The sequence below is a fragment of the Oryx dammah genome, unplaced genomic scaffold (assembly GCF_014754425.2).
Source record: "Oryx dammah isolate SB20612 unplaced genomic scaffold, SCBI_Odam_1.1 HiC_scaffold_16, whole genome shotgun sequence".
Lineage (NCBI taxonomy): Eukaryota > Metazoa > Chordata > Mammalia > Artiodactyla > Bovidae > Oryx > Oryx dammah.
The window spans coordinates 60,740,409-60,765,702 of record NW_024070200.1 but is presented as its reverse complement, the minus strand read 5'-3'; the positions used below and the strand labels follow the sequence as shown (position 1 = coordinate 60,765,702).

The window sequence follows — 25,294 nt, the reverse complement described above, 5'->3', positions numbered from 1 at the left end:
ATCGAAACCAGGTCTCTCGCATTGCAAGCGGATTCTTTACGGTCTTTGTCACCAGGGAAGCCCAAGAATACTGGAGTGGGTAGCCTATCCCTTCTCCAGGGGAACTTCCTGAACCAGGAATGGAACCAGGGTCTCCTGCATTGCAGGCGGATTTTTACCAGCTGAGCTACCAGGGAAGCCCAGTTGATCCCTATAGTAAATAGTAAAGGTAGATACTAAGTTTATCCCATTTTACTGGTGAGGAAGCTGAGGCACAGAGAGAAGTCATTTGCCTAGTCACCTGGCTAGTAAGTGGCAGTGTTGGGGTTTAAATTGGTGGTGGTTTGACTCCCAGAGAAAGGGACCTCTCATGGGGATGATGTCTGCTCCCCTCCCTCACCCTAAAACCAAAGTGGAGGCTCAGGAAAGTGATATTCCATGAGCCAGTTCCTTGGAGATGAACTCATGTTAGCAAAACACTTCAAAATAATTTTAAAATATTCATCAGCCATGTTGATGAATATTTTGGTCAAATATTCATCAGACCCAAAATGTAGAAGTATAGAGGTGTCCTCCGGAAAAGGCAACGGCACCCCACTCCAGTACTCTTGCCTGGAAAATCCCATGGACGGAGGAGCCTGGTGGGCTGCAGTCCATGGGGTCGCTAAGAGTCGGACACGACTGAGTAACTTCACTCTCACTTTTCACTTTCATGCATTGGAAAAGGAAATGGCAACCCACTCCAGTGTTCTTGCCTGGAGAATCCCAGGGACAGGGGAGCCTGGTGGGCTGCCATCTATGGGTTCGCACAGAGTCAGACATGACTGGAGTGACTTAGCAGCAGCAGCAGCAGCAGCAGCAGCAGCAGCAGCAGCAGAGGTGTCCTTTCAGAGGAACAGGGATCTGGCAGACGGGGGTGGGGGTGGGGTGGGGAGGGGTGTCTCAGTTCCCAGGGGGGAAGTCTTCCCTGGGGGTTGTGGCAGAGGGCTGGACTGGGCCCTGGGAATCCTGTTGGTGTCACTGCTTTTGTGTCCTGGGGCAAGTCTCCATTGCTTCATCGAGAGGGAAGGCAGAGGATGAGACGGTCTTTAGAAGTCTGCGCTGCCATGCAGTGAGTTGCCCACCTCCTGTCCCTGTAACCAGACTATCATTCTGCGGAGGGTAGGACCTTGCTGATTTTTCTGTCCTCCTGCCCCGATGGCTGCTGGCACATGGATGGAGCCCCGTGAGCCTCGGATGGAGGAATCATCTCTTTTCAGATGCTGGTGAAGGCCTTTGTTGGTTCCCTGGCTGTAGGGAGGGTTGCCAGGGGGATTTTGCAGATTTGTTATATTAGGATGTCTGATGGTGCGTGCTGCCCCGCCACCCCTGGGGTTGAGCGCCGCTGGTCAGCCCATCCCCCGGGGGATGTCTTTCCAGGGGTCTTGCTCTCACTGGGAAGGCCTGGCTCTCAGTGAATCATCCTGATGCCTGGACATTTTGTGTGTCCCTGTCTGTTGGCTGTGATTCTTTGCCCTGTAATTGTGTCCATCGTATTGATGGGCCGTGTTCACCTCCACCTCTAAACATCAAGGGATATTTTATGTGCATTAAATGGGGATCTCTGCTATATGAGCCCAGGCCAGAAATGGCTGGTGTCCTAACTTCCGGCTCCTGCCGTGGCCTGGCAGAATCGAGTGAATGGCCGGGCGGCCAGGACTGGGACTGGGAGGTGGGAAGGGGGGCGGGCGCTGAAGTGTTGTCTTTCTGACCTTTGAAACCCTAATCTGGAGACTGCCTGCCTAGCCTTAGCAGGGTCCCTGCCAGCAGCTGGCTCCTACCTCCTCTGATGACATTCTTATTTGTAGCTCAGCCCTGGGAAATTCCAAACAGAGGATTATAGCAAATGGCTGTGCTTTCTGCTGTGTTGTGTGGCACAGAACACAATTTTAGGGCAAAATTCAAGCACACTTGTTGATCAGAGGCTCCTGGCACCATGTGACTTTTAAAGTCAGGGTTATTGTTGGGGGTTTAAGTGACTGTCAGTAGCAACTGAAGGTCTAGGGCCTTGGAATAATGCTTGTTTGGCTTTAACAGCTGTGGTTTACAAATTCCACGCCTTATGGTGCACCCATCCTCTGCTGTGGGCTTTCTTTTCAAGGCCAGCCATCAGCAAACCTCTGAGGGGGTGGGACACACAGAGTGTGTATCCAAAGGCCACTGTTCTGTGGAAATCCAGGCTTGTCTTTCTCCCTGCTTCTCTGAGTCACTGGGACTGCTCTCCCAGCAGACATTATGCATTCCTTGTTCCCACACAGCAGCTTTGTTTTCTACTTAAACCAACACCTATTGTCTGTCAAGGCATAGAATGATTTTGATGTTTCTTTGCTCCTCTGAAGCTGGGCAGCGAAGGGGCCACTGGGAATGGCTTGAGGCTGAGGGCTGGGGGCTCCCAGGGAGGGCAGAGGGGGAGCTCCTGTCCATGTGTGTGTTGGGGGCTCTCAAGGCCCAAACCTTCCTAGAACGCTTGGTTTCCTTGTCTTGCAGAAATTGAGACAAATGTGTTTTCCTTGGAAACCGAGTCTCTAACCACTACTCGCAAATTCCACAGAGGGAGAAAGCTGTATTCGTTTCTCCACTGCACTGTGCTGAAATAACCCCTAATGAGAGTCCCTGAGTATTTCATTGTAAGTGCTTGAGAAGTCAGAGCTGTGATGATGCCAGCCTTGCAGTGACTTCTGCTCACAGTGCTGTCTCCCCGCCCACTGTGCTCTGTGAGATGCTGCTTAGGGGATCAGGTTTGCCAAGTGTTGTATGTGGGTAGAGGCATATAGGCCCAAACAGGGAGTTACACGTGCTCATTCATTCTTACCTTCATGTTTCCTAGTGAGTAGTTCCTGTAATGCATGTGTATAGCTCACATTTGGGCTATTAGAATGTCTTGGAAAATCATTATTGTAAGCTCTGCGGAAGGAAAATAATTGTTCTGTGTTTTTCCAGAATACATGATAACTGAGTAAAAATATTTAAAAAAAGCCTGCTAAAAGCATTAATAAAAATCTGTCCTTGTGCAAAAGCATAGTTTGGTTATTTGTTGATGAATATGCTTTTAATCATAAGAGTTAAATGTGAATATTGACAGATCATCTTGTTTTCATTTCTTTCCTTTTTTTGAAATTGAAATTTCCCCCACCCTGGCCCTAATTCCATTTTTTTCCTTCTCTCCTATTTTGAAATTTAATATTTATATTTCTGTTCTTTTAGGGGCTAACAGACATTTTAATATGCATGCTATTTCTAACTAATCCTGAAATTAATCAGTTTTAAACTTTCTCTGAAGTCATATAACTTCACTCCAATTACTTTGAATAACTTCACTCCAATTCCTTTCCAGTTTCTTTTCTTTTTTTGTGTAGCACCTTAGTTCTATTATGATTTTTTTTTTAATCTCCTTAAATTAGATGTTTTTGTTTGGTATGATCAGCATTGGCTTGGGTTTTATCCACATGTTTCTCATTTTGTTTGCTCCCATTCCTTCTTGACTAATTTCCTCTTGAGGTCAGTTTCTTTTCTGTTGATAAGCACCCTTTTAGAAATAACTTTAGGGAAGATATGCTGGTAGTAAATTCATATTTTGTTTTTCTAAATGTTTTTTATTTCACCCACATTGTTGAAAGTTACTTCTGCTGGATGTAGGATGAAAGTTATTTGCTCTCTCACTTTAAAAATGTTCTTCCATTGTCTCCTGGCTTCCATAGTTGCCACCAAGAAGACCGCTGTCAGTGGAGTTGGCCTTTTCTTGGGAGGATCTGTCTTTCCCTCTGGCTACTTTGATCTTTTTGTGTTGCTGTTTTGCTACTTGACTACAGTATGTTTAGGAGGAGAGTTGTCTTTATTTTCCCTGCTTTAGGGTTGGTTGGGATTCCAGAGTCAGAGGATTGGTGTCTTTCATTAAATCTGGAGAAATTTAAATCAAATTTCATCAAATCTTGATTTTTCCTTATTATTTTTTCTCCTTCTGAAACTTCATTGTTTCTACATTGTCCAATATGACAACAGTTACATTGTTGCTGGATGGACCTCATCATTCTACTCTCCATCTCCCTTAACCTGCCTTTCATATTTTCCACTTGTTCTGTCTTTTTGTGCTGCATTCTGCATAATTTCTTCAGATATATATTTTCAGTTCATTGGCTATTTCAGACATAAATTTCTAGAAGCTCTATTTTCTTTCCCTCTTGAATCTTATTGGGCAATTAACAAATCTTGGCCCTTTACATTCCATATTTAAACTTTTAAAAAGATATTTCACATCTCTATCTTCTGTATTAAATAATTTCAATATTTGCAGTCTTTGTGAGTCTGAACCTATAGTTTGTGCTGACTCTTTTGTGGCAGTTTATTTCATCATACATTAGAGATTTTTGAAATCAGGTCTAAATGACCCCAGAGCTCTTGCCCTCATGCCCAAACCTCACTGTAGGCAGTTCATCAGTGTTTTAATACCAGTTCAGTTTGTAATATCTCAAGGAAAATATTTAGTATTTTAGAATAATGTACAGCTTGTTCTTCTGTTAGTAGGTTCATCAATTTCCCACTTTGGAAAGAGCTAGGATCTTAACAGCAATTAGATTGTTTCCAATGTTAGTTTATAAATGTGTCACAATGTGGAAGCCACTAGTTGAACTGCACTGACTTACATGAAGTGGTGAGGCTAAAGTAGAAAGCCTGGCCCCTCACCTCCCATCCATCTAGCAGCAAATTCTGCCGTGTCCACTGCCACATCCAGCTCATGTCCTCTCACTGTCTTCACTGTCATCATTGGTCTAAGCCATTGACATCATCTGTCTCAGCTTGCACTGCCTCCGATTTGGTTTCCTGCTGCAGTATGACCTGGCAGAGGCAATAAACACACACTCCAGTTATGCCCCATCGGGGACCCTTCAGCAGCCTCCTACCGCATTTTTCTTGAAACTTAAAGTCTGGAATTTGGCCAGAGTCCTGTTACCCTGGCCTCTGCCTGCCTGCTTCCCGTGACCTTACCCTTCTTCCCTTGACCAGGCACGCTGCAGGCACGCTGGCCGCCCTTGAGCGCTTGCCCCCTGCTCCTTTCTTCCTTCTGCATGGGCTGCTCCTTTGGTCTGGGTGGCCCTTGGTCTTGCTCAGCGTGAGGCCAGCGTTTTGTTCTTCCATCCTGCTGCTTAATGGTTACCTCCTTAGAAAGACCATCCCTGGTCGTTCTGTCCTGTCTCCCACCTCCTTTGTCACTCGCCTCCCTCCATGCCATGGGGGTGTTTTTATGTTTCCTGACCAGGCTGTAAGTCCTATAAGAGCAGAGGCCACTTCTGATTTTTTACCATTGTGTTGACTAGCACTTAGCATGGTGTCTGGCAATATGAAATTTCCTAAGTGATGGCCCAGTTTTATATTATATATTTATAAAGTAGCATTATAGAAGAAAGTTTTTTCAAATCTTTGCTGTAGGGTTGGTAATGAATGTGATCTGGGTCTGATTAGATCTCTTCCTAGGACCATAGGTATCAGGAAGAGCTTGGTCTAAGCTGAGGTCACCCTTGGGCAGGGATTCTGGCAGCAGATATCATAGAGGCCTCAGGGCATCACTACTATTCTACTACTACCACTGTGACAGTCATTACTACTATTATTGTATTTTTAAAAACGGGTAATGTTTTTTTTTTCCTCTAAGCCTTAAAGTATAAATGACAAACAGCCTGTTGTCTTTTCACTGAAGCCAGCTCCTAGTGCTGCCACCTTTCTTGGGGATGTGGCCTGGCTGGACAGTGGGCAAAGGTGGCATCATTTTTCTGTAATGCAGATGCTGGAGTAATCCTGTGTAGGTTAGCCCGTTTAGACCACGTTGGCCTTGCCACTTATCTCTTTGTGAATTCATGTCACTCTTTCTAATTCTTACAAGCTTTAAAAATAGTTGTTAAAATTATTAATATATGGACAAAAGAGTTGAATGGACATTTCTCCAAAGACATAGAAATGGCTGGTAAGGGAATTCTCTGGTGGTCCAGTGGTTAAGAATCAACCTAGCAATGCAGAAGACATTGGTTCAATCCCTGGTTGGGGAATCAAGATCCCACATGCCACAGGGCAACAAAGCCTGTGCATTACAACTGTTGAGTCTGTGCACTTTAGAGTCTCTGCACTGCAATGAAAGATCCTGCATGCCACAACTAAGATTCAACACAGCCAAAGAGAGAAAGAAATATTTAAAACAACAGCACCAACAAATGGCCAGTTAGCACATGAAAAGATGCTCCTCATGACTAATACAAATGAAAACCACAGTGAGATACGACTTCACACCCATTTGGATGGCTGTTATCAGAAAAAGCAGAAAATAACAAATGTTGGGTGAGAATGTGGAGAAATTGGAACCCTTGAGTATTGCTAGTGGGAATGTAAAATGGTACAGCCACTGTGGAGTGTGGCATTTCTTCAAAAAGTTAAACATAGAACCAGCATATGATCCAATAATTCCACTTCTGAGTATATACCCAAAAGACGTGAAAGCAGGGACTGAAAGAGATATTTCTAAATCCATATTCATGGCAGCTTTATTCACAATAGCCCAAAGGTGGAAGCAACCCAAGTGAACATCAACAGATGAATGGATAAGCAAAATGGGGTGTGTGTGTGTGTGTGTGTGTATAAAGCAGAATATTATTCAGCTTTTAAAAGGCAAGTATTTTAAACAGTGCTATACTGAGCACTTGCTGTCATTTGTCCTGGTACACAATGTGTGGTCCTCAACATGATATAATTTAGGAAGTACACAAATTGGTAAAGGCCCTGCTGGAAATCTCAAGATCTGGGTTTGAGTCTCAGCCCCATTACTAACTTTCCATTTCTGAGTGTGTTTCCATATCTGAAAAACGGGTTTAATTTTTTCCTTTTTCTTAACTTCAAGGAGCTGATGTAAATTTCAAACAAATGAGGAAGTGCTATAGCCCTTTTGTTAACTGGAAAAAACTGTTCAAGTATAAGGTATAAAAGGGTATGTTTTAGTGTAAGAACACACCACTTTTTTTTTTTTAATGCTTTCTTTCCCAACCAGTACTTGAGAAAGTTGTTTATCCACAGAAGGTAGAATGTTAACTTTCTTTTATATGTTTTCTGTTTAAAATTGAGCTAGTCCTCACCTGGATACAGATTCTTCTGTTTAAAATTGTGCTAGTCCTCACCTGGATGCAGATATTTCTGTTCAGCAGGTACCTCTTCATCTACTTCTCAGTTTTGCACAGAAAAGACCAATGCCTTTATAAAAATGTAGCTTTCTCCAGAAATAGAGACAGATGCAGAGAACAAACACGTGGATATATTGGGACTGACATGTCTATACTACTATGTACAAAATAGGTAACTAATGAGAACTGACTGTATAGCAGAGGGAACGCCACTCAATACTCTGTAGTGACATAAATGGGAAGGAAATCCAAAAGACAGGGGACGCATATAGCTGATTAACTTTGCTGGACAGCAGAAATGAACACAACATTGTAAAGCAATTATACTCCGATTTAAAAAATGTAGCATTCTCAACAGATTCCCAAATATTGGGATGTAACTGTGCCTTCACTAAGTGGCACACTGTCTAGGTTTAAGGCCATCCCATTCTTCCCCATTCTCCATGTGTAGCAGTCTGGGTGATAAGGCTGAGTATTTAAAAACAGAGGCTCCAGCTTAATCTAGAACTGAGTCATGGAGACTGAGGATTCTACTTTCATTTCTCCTTGTTGCTTTGCACAGGGCTGAGCATGACAGATAGAGACCCAATTTTTGTCTTCTTTAGAAATATTATTGTTAGCAGTGTAATAGATGGACGTATAGGGATGTGTGACTTCTGGATGAAAGTTTATAAAGTCCTCTAACAGTCACAGTTTTTCGGTGGGTTCTGAGAAATGGTATTCTGTGACTACTGGGTAAAAGCGTGCTGGTGATGAGTTGTTTTTTTCCTCTCGTCATGTGCTGTGTGGTTTAGGGTTCTGCTTCCATGCTGGACAGCTGTCCCCTCCCCCACCGCATTTCCCCACCAGCTCAGGACTGCCACGTGTTGTGGTGGTATTACTGACACTGGAGTTTGGTGTTTTTACAAGTTCCTGGTCAATTAAATTCAGGATACAAAGCATCAGGCTTTCCATGTTTTCCTGAGTATGTGCCAGAACCCTCTTCCTTCCTGGTAAAGGTTAGACAAATAGGGCACCGTAATGCTGACCACGATGGGTGGAAGGGCTCAAGTTCAGGGTCAAGGTGGACCTGAGCTTCCTGTAGCTATATCAGGTGAGGCCCCCTCTTCTGTTACCATTTGTGAGACATTTGAGATGCTATTTTCTCCTGTCTGCCCCCGTAGGGCTCCACATTTGTCCCCCAAAGTGACACCTCTTTGAATGCAAAGGGAACAGTCTGTTTCAGACCCACCGCATCTCCTTTTGAATGATTCAGAGGGAAAAACAGTTTTATCTTTGTATCATTCGCCTAAGAATAAGATGCACCAATGCTCAGATTATGAGACCTTCATATTAAAAGCAATTAGGATTACATAAATCTTCGTGTGGGCGGCACACAAAGTCATCTGCATATTTTACCATCTTAGATTTGGGTGGGACAAGCCATGTATTCTCAGCCAAGGCAGTGACAAGTTGCAAGTTGGCCAATACTAAATCTGTGATAACAGAGCAACAGGCTCCCTGTCAATTCCCAGCGATGAAACCTACCCTGCTACCTACCACCTGCAGACCTTTCTCAGTGCTGCCTCTGTTCCCTGACAACTTTGCTCATCTGCTCAGAAATTCTAACATATTCTACATTCTGTCTTCCAACTTTTTTTTTTTCAATTCTTTGCTAAGAATATTCTGGCAATCAGCTGCTCTTCAAAAACCAACAAAAATATCCAAGTGTGTATTTGCTTCACCTTCTGTTCTCTCCTCCTCCAAGTGGAGGATTGCTCTGCTGACACCAAGCTCCCCTTGCCTGTGGCCCTTGGGCTGCAGACATTGGCATGTTTGCCCTCTAAGAGTGATGGGTTGTCTGGCCCTGATATCATGTCACCTCATTCTTCTCTAAAGTGTCATTTGTCATCTGTTAGTGTTCTGGAGCAGGGGTCCCTAGTTAAGTAAGTTTGGGAGATAAACGCTGGATTAAGAAAATCCCATTGCTGCAAGGTTTCTAAACGTCCTGATTGCTGATAGGTGCATAGAACCCCCAGTAGTGAGCTCTGAGCATCACAGCAGGTCCCCTTTCCCCAACTTGCTGGTCTCAGAAACCTTCTTCCACAGCATATCTTGTGAAGCTAGTGTTCCAGAGAATATATGTGTGAAAATGCTGGCAGGATACAAGGGAAGTCAGGAACCTTGGATTCTTTGATATTAAATAAACCCTAGACACTACCTCACATAACTGTGGATATTTCTCACTGTGAGCAATGGCTCTCTTTAAAAATTAAATGTAATCATACTTCAAGTTAAAAGTAGTTCTCAGTTTTGAGGCGTGCTGTGGAGGGTCAGGATGAAGTTTGCATTTGTGAATACTGAACTTCCTTAAAGCAGACAGCTTGGAAGTGCATTTTTGAGGTGCATGCCTCACTGGGAATCAGGGACCCTGCCAAATTCCTGCTGCTGTATTCTGAGCCATGCAGGTAGCATTTGGAAAGCTTCTCCTTTAGGCACTACCCTGCTGAACACCTGGGTGCAGACACTTCTTGTCAGATGCCCCCTCTCTGGTTGGCATGGAGGAGCTGAGCTCTCTGCCCCTCAGCAGATTTCTCCTGTAATAAGGTTTCCTTCTTCTAATAATTTCCTTTTAGAAGCAAACTACTTTGGACGGAAACAACCAGCCTGCTTATGTGAAAAAGGAAAGAAAGAAAAAAAATTCTGTGCAAGGGATATCTGCTCTTAGCCAATTGTTAAAAACAAAAGTATCAGACTCTAATTTTGCATCCTTAAAATTGTTTTCACATATAATCATGAGCAAGAATTGTTCTTTCTGTAGTTCAAGAATGACAAGTCCCAGCCAGTTTTTTCCAGTGACATACGCCATGCGGTTACTGACGGGGGCTCTCAATAAAGTCAGAATTCTTCAAGAGTGGGGTTAGCAGAATTTAGAATCTTCTTATTAATGTTTCTCTTAATTGTAGACCCATATGAGAAAAATTGCACTTTCCTAAAATGGAAGAATTTTCCTAATCTTTGGTGTGAGGTGGTGTTTGGAGAGAATATTCTGCAAGTGATACTGAATCGGTAGATAGGTGCAGAGCGTTGATCCTTTTCAAAGTCTTCATTAGTTGGCGTTGGTGTTTACATTGAGAGGACCAAGAAATGCTAGAAAAGCTCTGAATGCTAGGACTGGGGGCCGTGGCGATGGGTCAGCAGTGGGAGACGGGCAGTGGCTCAGAAGAGTGTGCAGGCCCCTTACCAGCCCTGGAAGCTCAAGCTTTGGTATGAAGATTCTGAATGACTTCGGCATTTTCCCTGGAAGAATGCTTTAAGACAGACCTCTGCTTTTGTTTTTCGGGTGACCAGAGCCAACATGTGCTTAGAGTGAATTCTTACACGCGGGGTTGGTTTGGGGATTTCAATTTCTTTACGGCCTGCACCTAATTATCATTTCAACTGTGTGCCTTTTTTCATGAAAGCATTTTGCATTGCACTGAAAAGATTACATTCTTTTGGGTTTGGAAAAATATTTCCTGTTGGGTTCAAACCATTAAAGCCTCTTAGCCTTTTGCATCTGGAAGCCCCTGCCTGGGTCTGCCTTCCCTCAGCAGCTGGGCGGCCGGCCGGGCTGCCTGAGTGCCTTCGGAAAGCACTCAGACTTGTTTACTCCTCGCAGCCCCCTGCCTGCTGGGAGTGCCCTTCGGGGGGAGGCTGGGTGAGGGGCTTCCTTTCTCCCTGTGTGAGGAGGATCACTAGCCCGTGTTTGCGTGTGCCTGTGTGTGCCTGTGTGTCTGTGTGTCTGTGTGTGTTTGCCTGTGTTTGTCCCTGTGTGTGTGGGCCTGTGTGTGCCTGTGAGTGTTTGTGTGCACTTGTGTGTGCCTTTGTGTGCCTTTGTGTGCTTGTGTGTGTGTAGCTCCTGGGTTGGGGAGGGGTCTCCCTGCCCACCTGGCATTGGAGGCCCTCTCCCCTCTCCTGCCTTAAGCAGCTCCGGTTTTTGCTCCCACCCAGTTTTCCAGAAAGCTCACCCAAGCATTTTCCATGTAAGAGGAAATCTGCCCGAACCTTTCAGATGGGGCAGTCTCCCCAGAGAGAAGAGAAGGAATTAAAGCCCCAAAGGCTGGAGGATCACAGCTCCCCGCTGTCCCTGGCTGGCTCGGGGTGCTTCTTCCTTCTCGAGGTGCAAGGGTCTGGCCCAGCTTAGAGGTCTGAAAGGGGAACCTAGTGTGGGGGCCATGTTGCTGTGGGTATTGAGATGTTTGGATATTCCTTTTTCAGAGGGTTAGTGTTTTCCTAGAGGCAGGCCCATGCAGCCCCATGCTCATGCCATCCGACAGATTGACTTTGCTGGGTTTCTGTGGAAAAGACCCCCCCGGGGCCTGTCCCTGGGCTGCAAAGCAGTAGTGCCCTAAGGGACCAGGGTGCCCCCGGGTTCTTTGAGGGGCTTTCCCAACTCTGGCAGCACACCCGGCCGGGGGATGATTTCATGCTCCTCAAGGAGCAAAAGATGTTCACTGCATTTCTCCTGACCACATGCGGCCAGAGCCAATGCCGGGAAAGCTGTGACAGCCTCAGGGGCAAGCCAGCAGAGCCTCTGGGCCTGGGGGTCTCGGGTGAGGTACCCCTTCCTGAGCCTCTCCAGAAAAGCTGGGCGATTACACTGTGCTCCTGTTCCCCTGTTGCCAGGGGTCTCAGCTTGTGTGCGTGTGTGTGTGTGTGTGTGTGGACGGGGATGGGGGTGGTCAGGGGGCATCCGTAAGGCTCTTCTGGCGGCCCTCAACCTCACCGGAGTGGACCGAAGACCCGTCGGACACACCCCTCTCCCAAGACGCGGGCTGGCCCCAGAGAGGACAGGCCAAGTGGGATTTCCCCTTGCTCCTTCAGACGGTGTTCCTGGGGGCGTCTGGAGAAAGGCAGTGGATTGAAACCGCGTTCGTGGGAGAACCACGCGGCCTGAGTCGGGTGCCCGGGGCTGAAGCAGCCCACTTGCCTGTGCTTTTTCCTTCATGTACCAGGATGTGCGTGGAATCGTCTGTCATACCTGTGGGAAGCCATGGGATCAACTGGATGAATAGCAGTCTGAACAGAGAGCTCAGCTAAACAACCACCCACATTTCTGAAGTGTGTGGGCTTAAAAATGCTTCGGTAGGGAGAAGCCCGTATTGGGGGGTTAGGCAGGGCTGGGAGAAGAGAGAACCAGTGTTCTGAGGGTCTGCGAGGGTCTTCGGGTCCCCTGTTGACGGCTGTGAAAAGCTGTGAAAGTTCGGGTGTGCAAGGCCCTGCAGGGTGGGGCAGGGCGGGGCAGCCAGGGCGCCTCAGGTCCCCAGCTGGACTCACACACAGACTCAGGGGCTCTCAGAGCCCTTGCATCTGGGGCTCCAGGAGCACCCCAGGAGTGCTGGAGCTTGAGATGGGCCTTCAGGATGGCAAGGCGGGAGGGGGCCCGCCAAGGCCTGTGAGGCTGGCAGAGGAGGCTGTCTGGACGATGTCACCAAGTCACCGGACTGTTTTACACACTCTGAGATTAGACAGGCCTCTCCGTCCTGGTGTTGCCGCTGACTAGCCAGCTGGTCACCTCTGCAGGCCTCAGTTTTCTCAGCCATAAATGGGAGTCAGGCTGGACTCAGTGAAATCAGAGGCAGGGAGGACTCAGCAGCCTGCTGTCACCTGGTGCCAGGGACTGGCTGCAGTGTTTTTATTGAGGGCAGACAGAGGAAGGATGGGCAGAGGGGAGAGGTGAGGCCAGAGGTTATCATTACGAGATGCTGATGCCTTGAACTGACGGCAGCAGCACCATTGGAGAGAGGTGCTGCAGGCCGAGGCTTTGGTGACAGGTTTGAAGGGGTCCCCCAGTAAGGAGCCATCCAGCGTGGCTTGGATCTGTCAGCTTTGAGCTGAAATGTCCAGAGTGCCCAGTGAGGAGTGGGAGTGGGGGTGTATATTGGTTCTGCCTGGCCGCCATGTCTGATCCGTTGCTAGGGGCTTCCTGGCCCACCGTAGTGAGAAGGAACCTGGGCCTCCTTGAATGTGTGTGTGTGTGTGTGTGTGTAGAGAGAAAACACGCTCATACACACACAAATGCACACACACACCCCAGTGTGTGCCTTCCATAGCAGGATATCTCTGCTGCCTAGAGGCACAACCTTGTTTAGAAGGAGACCCACAGCTTCATCACTGCCTTGTTCGTCATCACTGAATGGACTGTTAATTCTTCACCTCTTTATTTGAAACATTTGCATCAGTATATTTATAGTTGTAATTTTTGGGGTATGTGTTTCACACTCAAATACTTAAAATGGATAGTGGTAGAGTGTTTTTCCTTATCTTTTCACCACTCTGTGTGTGCCAGTGACATTTTCCCCAGGAAGAGTCGGGCCAAGGCTGAGGCCTGGTCCAGCCCTGCTCTTGACAGCCTCTGTTTTCTACGAGCACTCCCCCCAGTCAATGGCAGTATAAGTCATCAGAGGCAAACTTGGTGAATTGGAGCCATGAAACTTTTTGCTGCTGAGAGCAGTCTCTGTTCCCTGAAAAGTGGCTGGCAGAAGGAATGGAGATTCTGAGAGAGAGTGGGAAGCTGGTATTTCAGTGGGTGTTTATGTGCAGGCTTATCTCTCTTGAGGAGGCAGAGGAGGGGGAGAGGGGAGGAGAAAGAGGAGAAGAAGACAGCTACTCTGACACCCTTCCCACCACGGGAGGCCCAGAGGCGCGTCAGAGGAGGGGGACCGCAGGAGGGATGCGCTGGTCAGAGGGGAAAACCAACTGGTAGTTCTGAGAGGAACTATAGACACTCAGTGTGTATGATTATTCCAGGATATAGTTTTCCTGTAAAAGTGTGGTGATAAGAAAGAGATGCTGAGTAGAGACAGGAGATAACTTACAAATTAATCTGCAATAGTCTTTGTACGGCCTATTGGTTTGCACATGTAGTTTCCTAGTTCATACTAACTAGTACATTTAAACTCTTACAGTTGAGCAGCTCAGTTTAAGGAGAACTGACAAACCAACTTCAAAGCAAATGTAAGCTGGCAAAATAATTACTCAGGCTGGATTTTGTCCAAGTTATCAAGGTTCTCACCCGCTGGGGTCCAGTCTCAGGGTACATGTGGCCATGGCGGCTGATCCCACTGGAAAATACTCAGGAAACCCATTTTATAATTTGAGGATATAAAGAAAGTTTCTGCAGTGATCCAAGAGGGTTCACACTGAACCTCATGTCTTCTGGGGGTGGGTGCCATCCCCAGCATCAGGGCTATCTTCTATTTTCTTTTGATTTTTGCTGCTATACTGCTTTTTTCTTTTACACTTAAAAAAAATAGATGAATGTAATTTTTAGAGCAAGTTTCAATTGGCTGCTTTTTTTTCTTTTTCATATTCAAGAAGTAAGTGACCTTTATCTCAATGAAAGAGTGGAGCTCATGTCATTTTTTTGCCTTCTTTATCCCCCAGTGGGCATTTACCCCGTGGATATTTTGGAAGACGACCCTGCTGGGCATCAGGAAGCGACTCTGGCTTACTATGCCATGCTTGGGGAAGGAGTGGGGCCCTCACCAGAGGTTTTCTCTCTTCCCACTGGGGAGCAGGTATGTGTGATCTTCTCATTGGTGGAGAGTTCTGTATAATCTAACTTATTAGAAAGGAGGATGTTAGTGAAAGAGTATTGCAGATTAAAAAAAAAAATCCTTCTGGAGTGAATACTAGAATGATTCCACTGTGAGAAGCAAAAGGAATCCTGGATTGAGATTTTAGAATCATGAGGGTAAGTCCAGATCTACAAGGCAGTCAACAGGACAATCTGCTGTGAATCTCATGGCTACCACTTAGGAGCTGTGTGACCTTGAGCAAGTGACTTTACCTCTCTGGTCTTGCTGTTCTCATCTCAGAATTTGGGACAATAACTGTGCTTACTTCATACTATTGTTCTGAGGATTAAATGAGATGCTGTGTGTATTGTCTGGCTGGCCTCAGTTTTCCCATTTGTAAATGAGGGGATTGACTGACCTCTAGTCTCTAAGGTTTAAGTCCTAAAAGTGTGTGATTTGGAATGAAGTTGTACCAATTATGATTTTTAGCACTGATAAAATTATGCTTTGAATATGGACTGGAAGAAATTAGAAATGAAAACAGGATGGTGGGGTTGTGGGTGAAATTTAATAATTGTGCTATTTTTAAGACCTTTCCCCCACTGAGTAAGTAAAAAGAATATGTGAATCTTGGACTGTACCTAAATTGGTTACCTGCTTTTCAGATTTGAGGCTGGTTTGTTGAAAGAGGCAAGATTTTCTTGTTTTATACAAATAAAAATTCACTTATACCAGGAGTTGTTGCTGTCTGGCAGGCAAAGTTAGTTGAGGAAGACAGGGTTTTATTTTGCTATACTGAAGTTGTTCAAGACTTAATTAAAACAATGGCTTGTACAGTTTACATAGTATGGCTTCCTTGAGATTTCAGAGATGCTTGTTTGTAATCAACTCCTGGAAGAATCTAGCTCCCAAGGGTGATTCCTTATTCTGGATCTGCGAGGGAGGTGGCTGTACGCACACGCTTTCAGCGCCGCCTAGCGACAGCTGTGCCGGAAGGCGAGTAGGCGCTCAGTCACGGCTAGGGGCTCACTCTTGGGGGGGCTTACTCTTGGGGAGCAGGGGGCTGGTGGGCTGAGGACTACTGGACAGAGTATGGGGCATGCTGGGTAATCTGAGAAGTGTGGTGAAATGCAGGAGTTAGCCCTTAGGTACTTTAGGATGCACTTTCACTCATCTGCTTTTATTTCATGCTTATGTATGGGTTACAACATTACTTACACAACAAAACAAACTCTAATATGTAGTATGCTCACAAAGTGAATAATTTTAGTGTTATTATTAGCAAAAATCATAATAAAATAAGATCGTTACTAGAATTAAGTTGTTTTAATGTGATAGAAGTGCTGAAATGTCTTTCCACCAAGTTGCTTCTCCTCCTTCTAAAACAAAAGAAGAGTCCTGAAAATAATCATTTGGTTTCCTACCATTTTAGGAATTAATTAAGAAAGGGTAGCTATTTCCTACCGCTTTAGCAGGTTTTGAGATAGTCTGATTTGTGATGATTATGGATCTTCTCATTGCTTTTAGCAAATTTAACTTTTCTTTTTGATCCCAGAGAACTTTTTTCAAGCAAAACAAGACAAGACAAGATAAGGATGTACCATACTGCATCACACTGGTCCTGCCCAGAACCTTTTCTTTTCATAATTAACTCTGTTTTCAGTCTTGAAATTGTCTTATCTTATTTAAAATACAATAATGCTTATTGATTTCTCCTGGTTATAGAACAGTGTATGCTCAGTGTATACTATTTGGGAACTACAGTCAAGAACAAAGAAAATAAAATCACCCATGTTAACTGCTGTGGACACTTTGGAGTGTTTCTGTTGGATTTTGTTTCTGGGCATGCCTTTTTAACATGCAGAGCACACTGGGAATACAATATTGTATATAATAAGCATCTTTCCATGTCGATATGATGCTTTGTATATATTATTTCTAATGGCCTTGTAACGGCTGACGCTGCGTGAGTCTGAGGGGCCAGCTCAGGCAGTCTTTGTTCCGGTGACTTGAACACAAGCAGGCTCCAAAATGATGACAGGTCTCAGGATTTAAGAAGCAGTCCTCTGAAACCGTGGAGGTCTGCTGTAAACTTTTACAGGCAGCCTGCCTGCCTCCCTCAGCCTACACATCCTTTCCTCATTCTTTTCCACTCTCCTTGGTTTTCAAAACAGACTTTGCCATGGAATGCGTTGTCCTTTTGCTTAGCGAGCTGAGGCCTGTGGGTTTGATGGCCAAGACAGGCCTGGGCACGTGGGTACTTGAGAGAAGGCAGCCCAGTGTCAGAGACCCTGCTTGGAGTCCCTCAGGGTCAGGAGGCGCTGAGGATCTTCACCCCCTGGGTGCCTCAGAGCCAGAGGAGAGCCTGGGTTCCCAGAGAGGGTGTGGGCTTCTCCAGGCTGCTTGCAGGGACCTGGGCCAGGGCAGCAGGCAGCCTGGCACTACGAGTGGGCACAGGCTTGTCTTCCCTGGTGGCTCAGGGGGTAAAGCATCTGCCTGCAACGTGGGACACCTGGGTTCGATCCCTGGGCTGGGAAGATCCCCTGGAGGAGGGAAAGGCTACCCTCTCCAGTATTCTGGTCTGGAGAGTTCCATGGACTGTATAGTCCATGGGGTTGCAAAGAGTCAGACACGACTGAGTGACTTTCATGTCAGTTCCCAGGCTTGTCCAGGCTGTTTGCACAGAGTGGCCACAGGACTGTCCTTGAGGTCAGCCTGGCAGGCGTGGCCTCACGTGGCCACCAGCTTTCGAAGGTGGAGCCCCAGGAGGGATTTGGGTGGGAAGGCTGCTGGGGCCAGAGGGGATGGAAGGAAAGGCCGCGAGGCCTGAGCAGACAACCCGGTGAGGGAGGGGATGAGTGGGTCTGCTGGGGGAGAAGGAGGAAGGGCCTTGTCAGGCTGCGCTTGCGTTTAGCTCCGAGTGCCTGAGGTTCCATGTCTGTGCTGCCTCCGTCCTGTCAGAGGACCCTCTGTGCCACAGTGTTATTTGAAAGAGCGGTGTGCCAGCTTAACTGTTCAGCAGTCTCTTGTGCCCTTACTGTGATGACAGAACCAAGTGGTGATTTTGTTATTTTTTTCAGGTTAAACTTGAAGCTTCGTCTGTTTGCTTTTGCACCGTGCACCGTGATGAACCTCAACACAAAATCTTGGTCTTGGTTAATCCCCGGGACACAAAGACAGGTTAGTAGTTATTAATGAATTTAACACACGAGAATTCTGATTTGTTTACAATGGATGGAATCAAATACCTCAGAAGTGATGGTTCTACTCTTTGGCTGGACTTAGAACGTCAAGGTGGAAGTGATTTATTTTCGCCTTTTAGAGATCCATGAGGGTGTCATGGGTTTCTGTTTATTGATACATGTATTGATTTTTGTATTAAAGACACCAGACACCTTCTGGCCCAGAGTGACGGTATTCAGAGCTGCTTCTGAGTGTCACACTCGCTGTTCTCGTTATTAATAACAGTATTGCGTGCACAGCCTGGATTGTAACCTCAGCCCTGTGAAGTGCAGGACAATTTTTTTTTTTAAATCTTCTTTCTTCTTATTTTTGACTCTGCTGGGTCTTTGTTGCTGGGTCTTTGTGGGCTTTCTCTAGCTGCAGTGAGCAGGGGCTACTGTCTTGTTGCGGTGGCTTATCTTGTGGCTGAGCATGGATTCTGGGGTGTGCAGACTTCTGTAGTTGTGATTCCCGAGCTCTAGAGGAAGCTCACAGGCTCAGTAGTTGTGGTGCACGGGCTCAGTTGCTTCTCAGCATGTGGGATCTTCCTGGACCGGGGATTAAACCCGCATCTCCTGCATTGGCAGGTAGATTCTTTATCACTCAGCCACCAGGGAAGCTCAAGGACCATTCTTATCCCTGCCAGACTGGATGCGGAGACGCGGCCTCCAATGGTCTGCTGGTGCAGGGTACGGGGTTTTGGCAAGGTGATGATCTGGTGGGGTTTTGTTTCTGGTGGTGAAATTTATGTAATCAGTAGCACATTTATTCTCTCTCTGTATCATGAAGCACCTGTTTGTGACCGATTTCAGCTTCTTGGGTGAGTGCTCTGAGCTCGCATAGATGGCTGTTCTTGGCTGCATGGGGCAGGGTCTGGGGCCGCTGACAGTGAGCAGTATGAGGTGGGAGAGGGTTCCAGCCCATCAGTCTGCCTGGAGCCCAGGCCACCAGCAACCTGGAAGCAAAGCTCCTCCTCTCTGACACCAGGGGAGCCCCAATATAAGGTCAATCCTATTTAGAAATTTACTCCCTTATTATATTTTAATGTGTTTTTACAGATTTCCTGCAGTTACCATATATTGTTTTCCTAATAAGAAATTTAAAAAACCAAACCAACCCTTAGTGAGTTACCCCTCCTTCAAAGATGTGGTGTCTGCTGAAAGTTTGGGGTTAGGGATCTTCAACTACACTTTGCAAAGGGGCCTCCAACTCTCAAGCTCCCCTGGGGATGAACTTTCGCCTTTCACCCTGTGGGTACATCTAAGGTCTGTAGTCAGAGGATGCCCTGTTCCACAGGTGTCATAAAGCCCAAAGTGACATCCTTGACCGGAGAACGTTATTCAGCACATATCTGTCGTGAATGCTTCTCTCATTACTAATCCTGAGACACAAGTGTGCTTAGTTAGCTGTCTTGGAGTTTTGGGCATGTTGGTGAAGCCTCCTCCTTGCTTCAGGGCTAGGGTTGGCTGAACTGTGTGTGAGAGCTTTCTGGTCAAGGGTTAGCACACTTCCTATTCCTGTTTGGCCAAGTCCTTGAACAAGGGGGCTGGGATAACCCCAGGACTCTGACTTTGCCTTGAATGCACCAGGTTAGTGAAAGTAACAGGAGGTGCCCACAGATTGTCAAAACACTCTGAAAATATCGTTTGCCAATTTTTAAGAGGATGTCCAAATATCAGCAGCCCTCTCCTCTGCCTTTTTCTGACATTTAACAATATTCTGGTTAAAGGTCTTTAACTGCATTTGCATAATGTAAAAACATATGACTGACTCATAAATCTGTTTCCTATTTCCATTGTACTTAATTTTTCGGTTGTTTTCGAGAATGTATTATAATAAATATTCATGAGCTCCGAGAAATCTCACTCTGGACCTTTCTTTATATTTCATAGAGCTTTAAATAAAGTTTCCAAATGTTTTCCTGCTGCTGGGCTCTGTGATGGTTGCTGAAGTTTTGCATCATTTCCAAAAAGCACTCAGGTGTTATCCACACCTTGGGCTCTTTACTCTGGTATTTAGAAGCGGGCGTCATGCGTAAATGCCCCTCTGTGGCTTGAGACATGTGGACTCCCAAGCAGCCAGTGGTACCACAGAGCCTCTTGCCACTTGACACACGGGCTGCTTCAGCCATGTGCTATGCTGTGACCTTCGAGAAGGCTAGCCCTAGTTCCTTTGTAATTTTCCAGTGACATTCATGAAGGTCTGTGTGTTTGTGCGTGTGAGTGGTTGCCTATGTGCATGCTAAGTTGCTTCAGTCGGGTCTGACTCTTTGTGACCCTTTGGACTGTAGCCCGCCAGGCTCCTCTGTCCATGGGATTCTCCAGGCAAGAATACTGGAGTGGGTTGCTGTTCCCTCCTCCAGGGGATCTTCCCAACGCAGGGATGGAACTCGAGTCTCTTCTGTCTCCTGCATTGGCGGGTGGGTTCATTACCACTAGCGCCACCTGGGAAGCCTGTTTGTGTGGTTAGATGGAAGCTAAAGGGATCAGAGCTGTTTGATGAGACTGTGTATGAGTTAATTATCACAGTAACTTCTGATAACCCTGTGAGCAAATGAAAGACATCCTGGAGTTGTGAATTCCCTGGTGGCAAGCACTTAATGTTCATGGCGGAATACTGTGAAGATGTGAGTATAAGCAGGCCTTGGAGACCTTATGGAGATTCCAGACCACTGCAGTAAAACGAATATTGCAATAAAATGAGTCCCACAGATTCTTTGGTTTCCCAGTGCATAGAAAAATTATGCTTATACTATTGTCTATTAAGTGTACAGTAGCATTGTGTCTAAAAAATGTACACATCTTAATTAAAAATACGTTATTGCTAAAAAAAAGCTGACTATCATCTGAGCCTTCAGCAAGTCATAGTAATCTTTTTGTAATAAGTAATATCAAAAATCACTGATCACAGATCATCATAACAAATGTAATGATAATGAAAGAATTTAAAATATTGTGAGAATGACCAAAATGTGACATAAAGACATCAAGTGAGCAATTACTGTTGGGAAAACGACACTGGCTGAAGGTGGTCACAAAACCTTTGATTTGTTGTTAAAAAAAAAATGCAATAAAGTGAAGCACAGTAAAGTGCAGTGCAGTGGAAGGAGGTCTGCCGGTATCGCAGCCTTCCAGCTTTCTCCTGTAAGAACCTGAGGACATGCTTTCCGTGAAGGTGGTCTGAGAGGCGCGTGCCCGCATCCCATCTGTCCGGCCGCTTCCTGCTGCGCTCATGCTCGACTGTTTCTCTAATCAGAGGCTGGTTTCTGTCCCCGAGGGGACACAGCCAAAGGCTGCCAGGAGCCTCCCTTCCTGAGCTGCTTCTGCACCTAGTTTGTTTTGGAAACAGCACCCTAGCTTTCATTTATTTCCCCTGTTTCACACCTCTTCTTATTTTTATATTATTAAGTGTTTACAAAGATTAAAAAAAATAACTCCTCTCATCAAAAAAGTTGTCTTTTCTTCCCTCTCATATTGAATCAAAATTGCTCATCCTAGCATTCCAGATTCCCTCAGCTGATGGGCTTTTGCTCCTCTCATATCTTCCCGGGACCTGTAGAGAATGAGATGAACGTGGACTGTGGTATATCAGACTCAATAGACTTGGTATCCTGGCTCTGCCAACTGACTAGGTGACCCAGATAAATGGTTTGGCCTCTCTGAGCCTCATTTGCAAAATGGGGACACCTTAGCTACTTCACAGAGTAGCTGTGAGGGTGAAATGATGTGTGGCAGAAAATCTGATGCTTTGGACTATCCAGGGCAGAGAGCAGGTGTGGGCTTAGAAATATTCTTCCATCATGGAGCATCTTTGCATGTTCTTCTCTGTCTTTGAGTATTGCGCTGTAGAGGCACAGGGTTGTAGAATGGGAGGCCTTCCCGTCAACTGCCGGCCAGACTTTGGCAGCTGAATTACCTCCTTGGCAGATTCTGCTTGCAAACCTTGAGAGGAAGGCGACCTCACACTAAGGCCATCTAGTTTGTTTTGGAACCACTCTTAACGGTAAAACCATTGTTCTTTTTGCTAATCCCAAACTGCCTCATTGGATGAATATCATGCAGTCTGTCCCCAAGCAACCAGAGATAAAGAATGGGCTAGGGAGGCTGCATTTCTACACCACGCGGAGGAAAGGAAACAGGTGGCGATTCTCATCCTTGGGAGCGCAGGGGGGCCAGGCGCTGCAGTGGGGGGCTGCTGGGAAGCAGAAGGGACCGGGGCTGTCTTAATGGAAGAATGATGTTCCTGCTCAATTACAGCCCATTCTCTTTGGTGCTGCTCAAGCTGCGGCTGAAACAAACTGGTGCTTATCTGTGGAGAGCAACAGGGGGATGAGAGGGCTTGAAACCATTTGAACAAGGCTTGAGGAAACTAGCGCTGTTTAGCTTTAGAGAAGGGAGGCAGGGGTCCAGAAGCTGTAGGTCGAAAGGGCATTTAGATCGTTAGACCCAGTGCTTTCCAAGATGATTTAAGTGGTACTGCTGAATTCCAGAAGGAGAAAAAGGATGATCTTTTGAATTTTATTTCTGTCTTAAACATATCAAGGAAAGAGTTTCTGTTTCCTATTAACATGGCTGTAACACTTAGAACACTTGTTAATTTCCTTTAAAAAAAAAAAAGAAGGAAAATAGGTCTCCCAGCAGAGTACCCTTAGCTGGAATTTAAAGATTCGTCATAATAAGATTTGTTTTTATCATCATAGCACATGATGCCTCTTTTATGGTAGGGCTAAGATGGTGGTACAGAGGAGCCTGATGGACTACAGTCTATAGGGTTGTGAAGAGTCGGACACGACTGGGCGACTGAGCACACAGAAGATGGACTAGAGATAGACCAGAATCACGAAGGTGTGGTCCGGGGCTCTGGCTTCTCATCTGGGGCTTCTGTGCCCTGGGAGAGCCTGCTCTGCTCTGGGGACAGCTCCATTAGGATGTTCTCCTTAAGGAGCCCACACCGATGTGTCCGATGTCTCCTCATGGGCCTACCGCCCCCAGAGGGGCCATCCAGGCAGGTGGGCACAGCCATCCCAGACGGCAGGTCTCCCCAGGCTTGCGGCCAGCTACTGTGCCTCCCACGTCTCCCTTTGAGACAGCCACACTCATGCTGCTTCTTTGATGTGGATCTTCTGCCCTTTATGAGTGGGTGGCCTGGGTTAAGCTATTTAGCACCTCTGGGCTTCGGTTTCCTGTCTTCCTGCTGGGGGTTGGGGGTGGTGGTCCGTGGCCCAGCAGCCAGGTGTCCACCGGGGAACTTGTTAGAAATGCAGGAGCTTGTGCCCCTCCCCCTCCCTCCCACCCTGCTGAGTCAGCATCTGTCCTGTATCAAGATTCCCAGGAGCCACCTGGGAAACCGGCGCCAGAGAACTGGGAGGAGAGGGGTGGCTGGTGAGACCATGCCTCATTTTCCTTGGACATTCTGTTTCCACGAAATTAGCCTTCGTTTACCTCAGCATTTTAGCAGAACCAGCCCAAAGCTGACACCTCCAGCTGACAGCTCATTACCGGGCATAACCAGCCCCTGGGATTTTAATGCAAACTTATCAAGACGTGGCTTTGTCCTCCAGTGTTTGTGTAGTTGTTTTGAATCCACAGGAAGGACTATTTTTATTCCTATATATATGTATGTATACACACACAGAGATTTATGGAGCTGTAGTTCACGTATCATACAATTACCCATTTAAAGCATACAGTTCAGTGGTTTTTAGTGTATTCACAGAGTTGTGCATCTCTCACCACACTTAATTTTCCTTACCATTAAAAGAAACTGACCCAACTTCTCTACCCGCCTCAGCCTCAGGCGATCTCTTCTGTTTCTGCAGATCTGCCTATTCTGGACATTTCCCTGGAATGGACTCATGCAGTGTGTGGACCTGTGCGTCTGACTTTCTTCATTCATAATGCCTTCAGGGTCATCCATGCTTTAGCATGTTTTAGTACTGCTTTTACTTTTTCAGGCTGAACATTATTTCACTGTATGGATTTGCCACCTTTTGTTTATCTGTTTACTGACTGACGGATGTTTGGACTGGTTCCACCTTTTGACCATTGTGAGTAATGCTGCTGTGAAAATTGTTAGAAATGCTTTTGTGTAGATGTATGTGCATTTATGGCAGAAAGTGAAGAGGAACTAAAGAGCCTCTTGATGAAAGTGAAAGAGGAGAGTGAAAAAGTTGGCTTAAAGCTCAACATTCAGAAAACGAAGATCATGGCATCTGGTCCCATCATTTCATGGAAAATAGATGGGGAAACAGTGGAAACAGTGTCAGACTTTTTTTGGGGGGGGCTCCAAGATCACTGCAGATGGTGATTGCAGCCATGAAATTAAAAGACGCTTACTCCTTGGAAGAAAAGTTATGACCAACCTAGAAAGTATATTCAAAAGCAGAGACATTACTTTGCTGACTAAGGTCCGTCTAGTCAAGGCTATGGTTTTTCCTGTGGTCATGTATGGATGTGAGAGTTGGACTGTGAAGAAGGCTGAGTGCCAAATAATTGATACTTCTGAACTGTGGTGTTGGAGAAAACTCTTGAGAGTCCCTTGGACTGCAAGGAGATCCACCCAGTCCATTCTGAAGGAGATCAGCCCTGGGATTCCTTTGGAAGGAATGATGCTAAAGCTGAAACTCCAGTACTTTGGCCACCTCACGCGAAGAGTTGACTCATTGGAAAAGACTCTGATGTTGGGAGGGATTGGGGGCAGGAGGAGAAGGGGACGACCGAGGATGAGATGTCTGGATAGCATCACTGACTCGATGGACGTGAGTCTGAGTGAACTCCGGGAATTGGTGATGGACAGGGAGGGCTGGCGTGCTGTGATTCATAGGGTCGCAAAGAGTTGGACATGACTGAGTGACTGAACTGAACTGACCTGATGTGCATTTATCTTTTCAAGTTTTTTTTTTTTTTTCTTTAGATTAATACCCAGAATTGGGATTGCTGAATCATGGGGTAGTTCTGTTTGAAAAAATTCCCCCCCCCATACTGTTTTTCATCATGACTGCACAAATTTACATCTCCACCAACTGTGCATAAAGTTCCCTTTTCTGCACATCCTCACCAACACTCATGATCTCTTGACTTTTGGATAATAACAATTCTAACAGATGGGAGGTGATATTTCCTTATGGTTCTGGTTTGTATTTCCCTGATTATTAATGATGTTGAGCACTTTTTCATGTACATGTTGGCCATCTGTATGTCTTTGGAAAATGTCTGTTTGGATGAAATGTGTTTTGAGATCCAGTTTCCAGGGTGTGGAAGTGGGTGGTTTCCCACAGCATCAAGTAGGTCTCCAGACCCCAGCTGGATGTTCTTCTGTTCAACTCAATTCGGGCACTACCTAGAGAGACCACCAAAG

General features: G+C 46.0%; 1 protein-coding gene across 1 annotated transcript in view; it reads left to right on the top strand.

The window, feature by feature from the left end:
- Nucleotides 1–25,294, top strand: part of LOC120875374 (protein FAM169B-like) — an 85,298-nt gene that overhangs the window by 3,673 nt on the left and 56,331 nt on the right. The window contains exons 2-3 of the mRNA XM_040257134.1: nucleotides 14,583–14,716; nucleotides 17,797–17,896. Of these exons, the coding sequence (XP_040113068.1) occupies nucleotides 14,583–14,716; nucleotides 17,797–17,896 (234 nt within the window). The remainder of the gene's footprint in view (nucleotides 1–14,582; nucleotides 14,717–17,796; nucleotides 17,897–25,294) is intronic.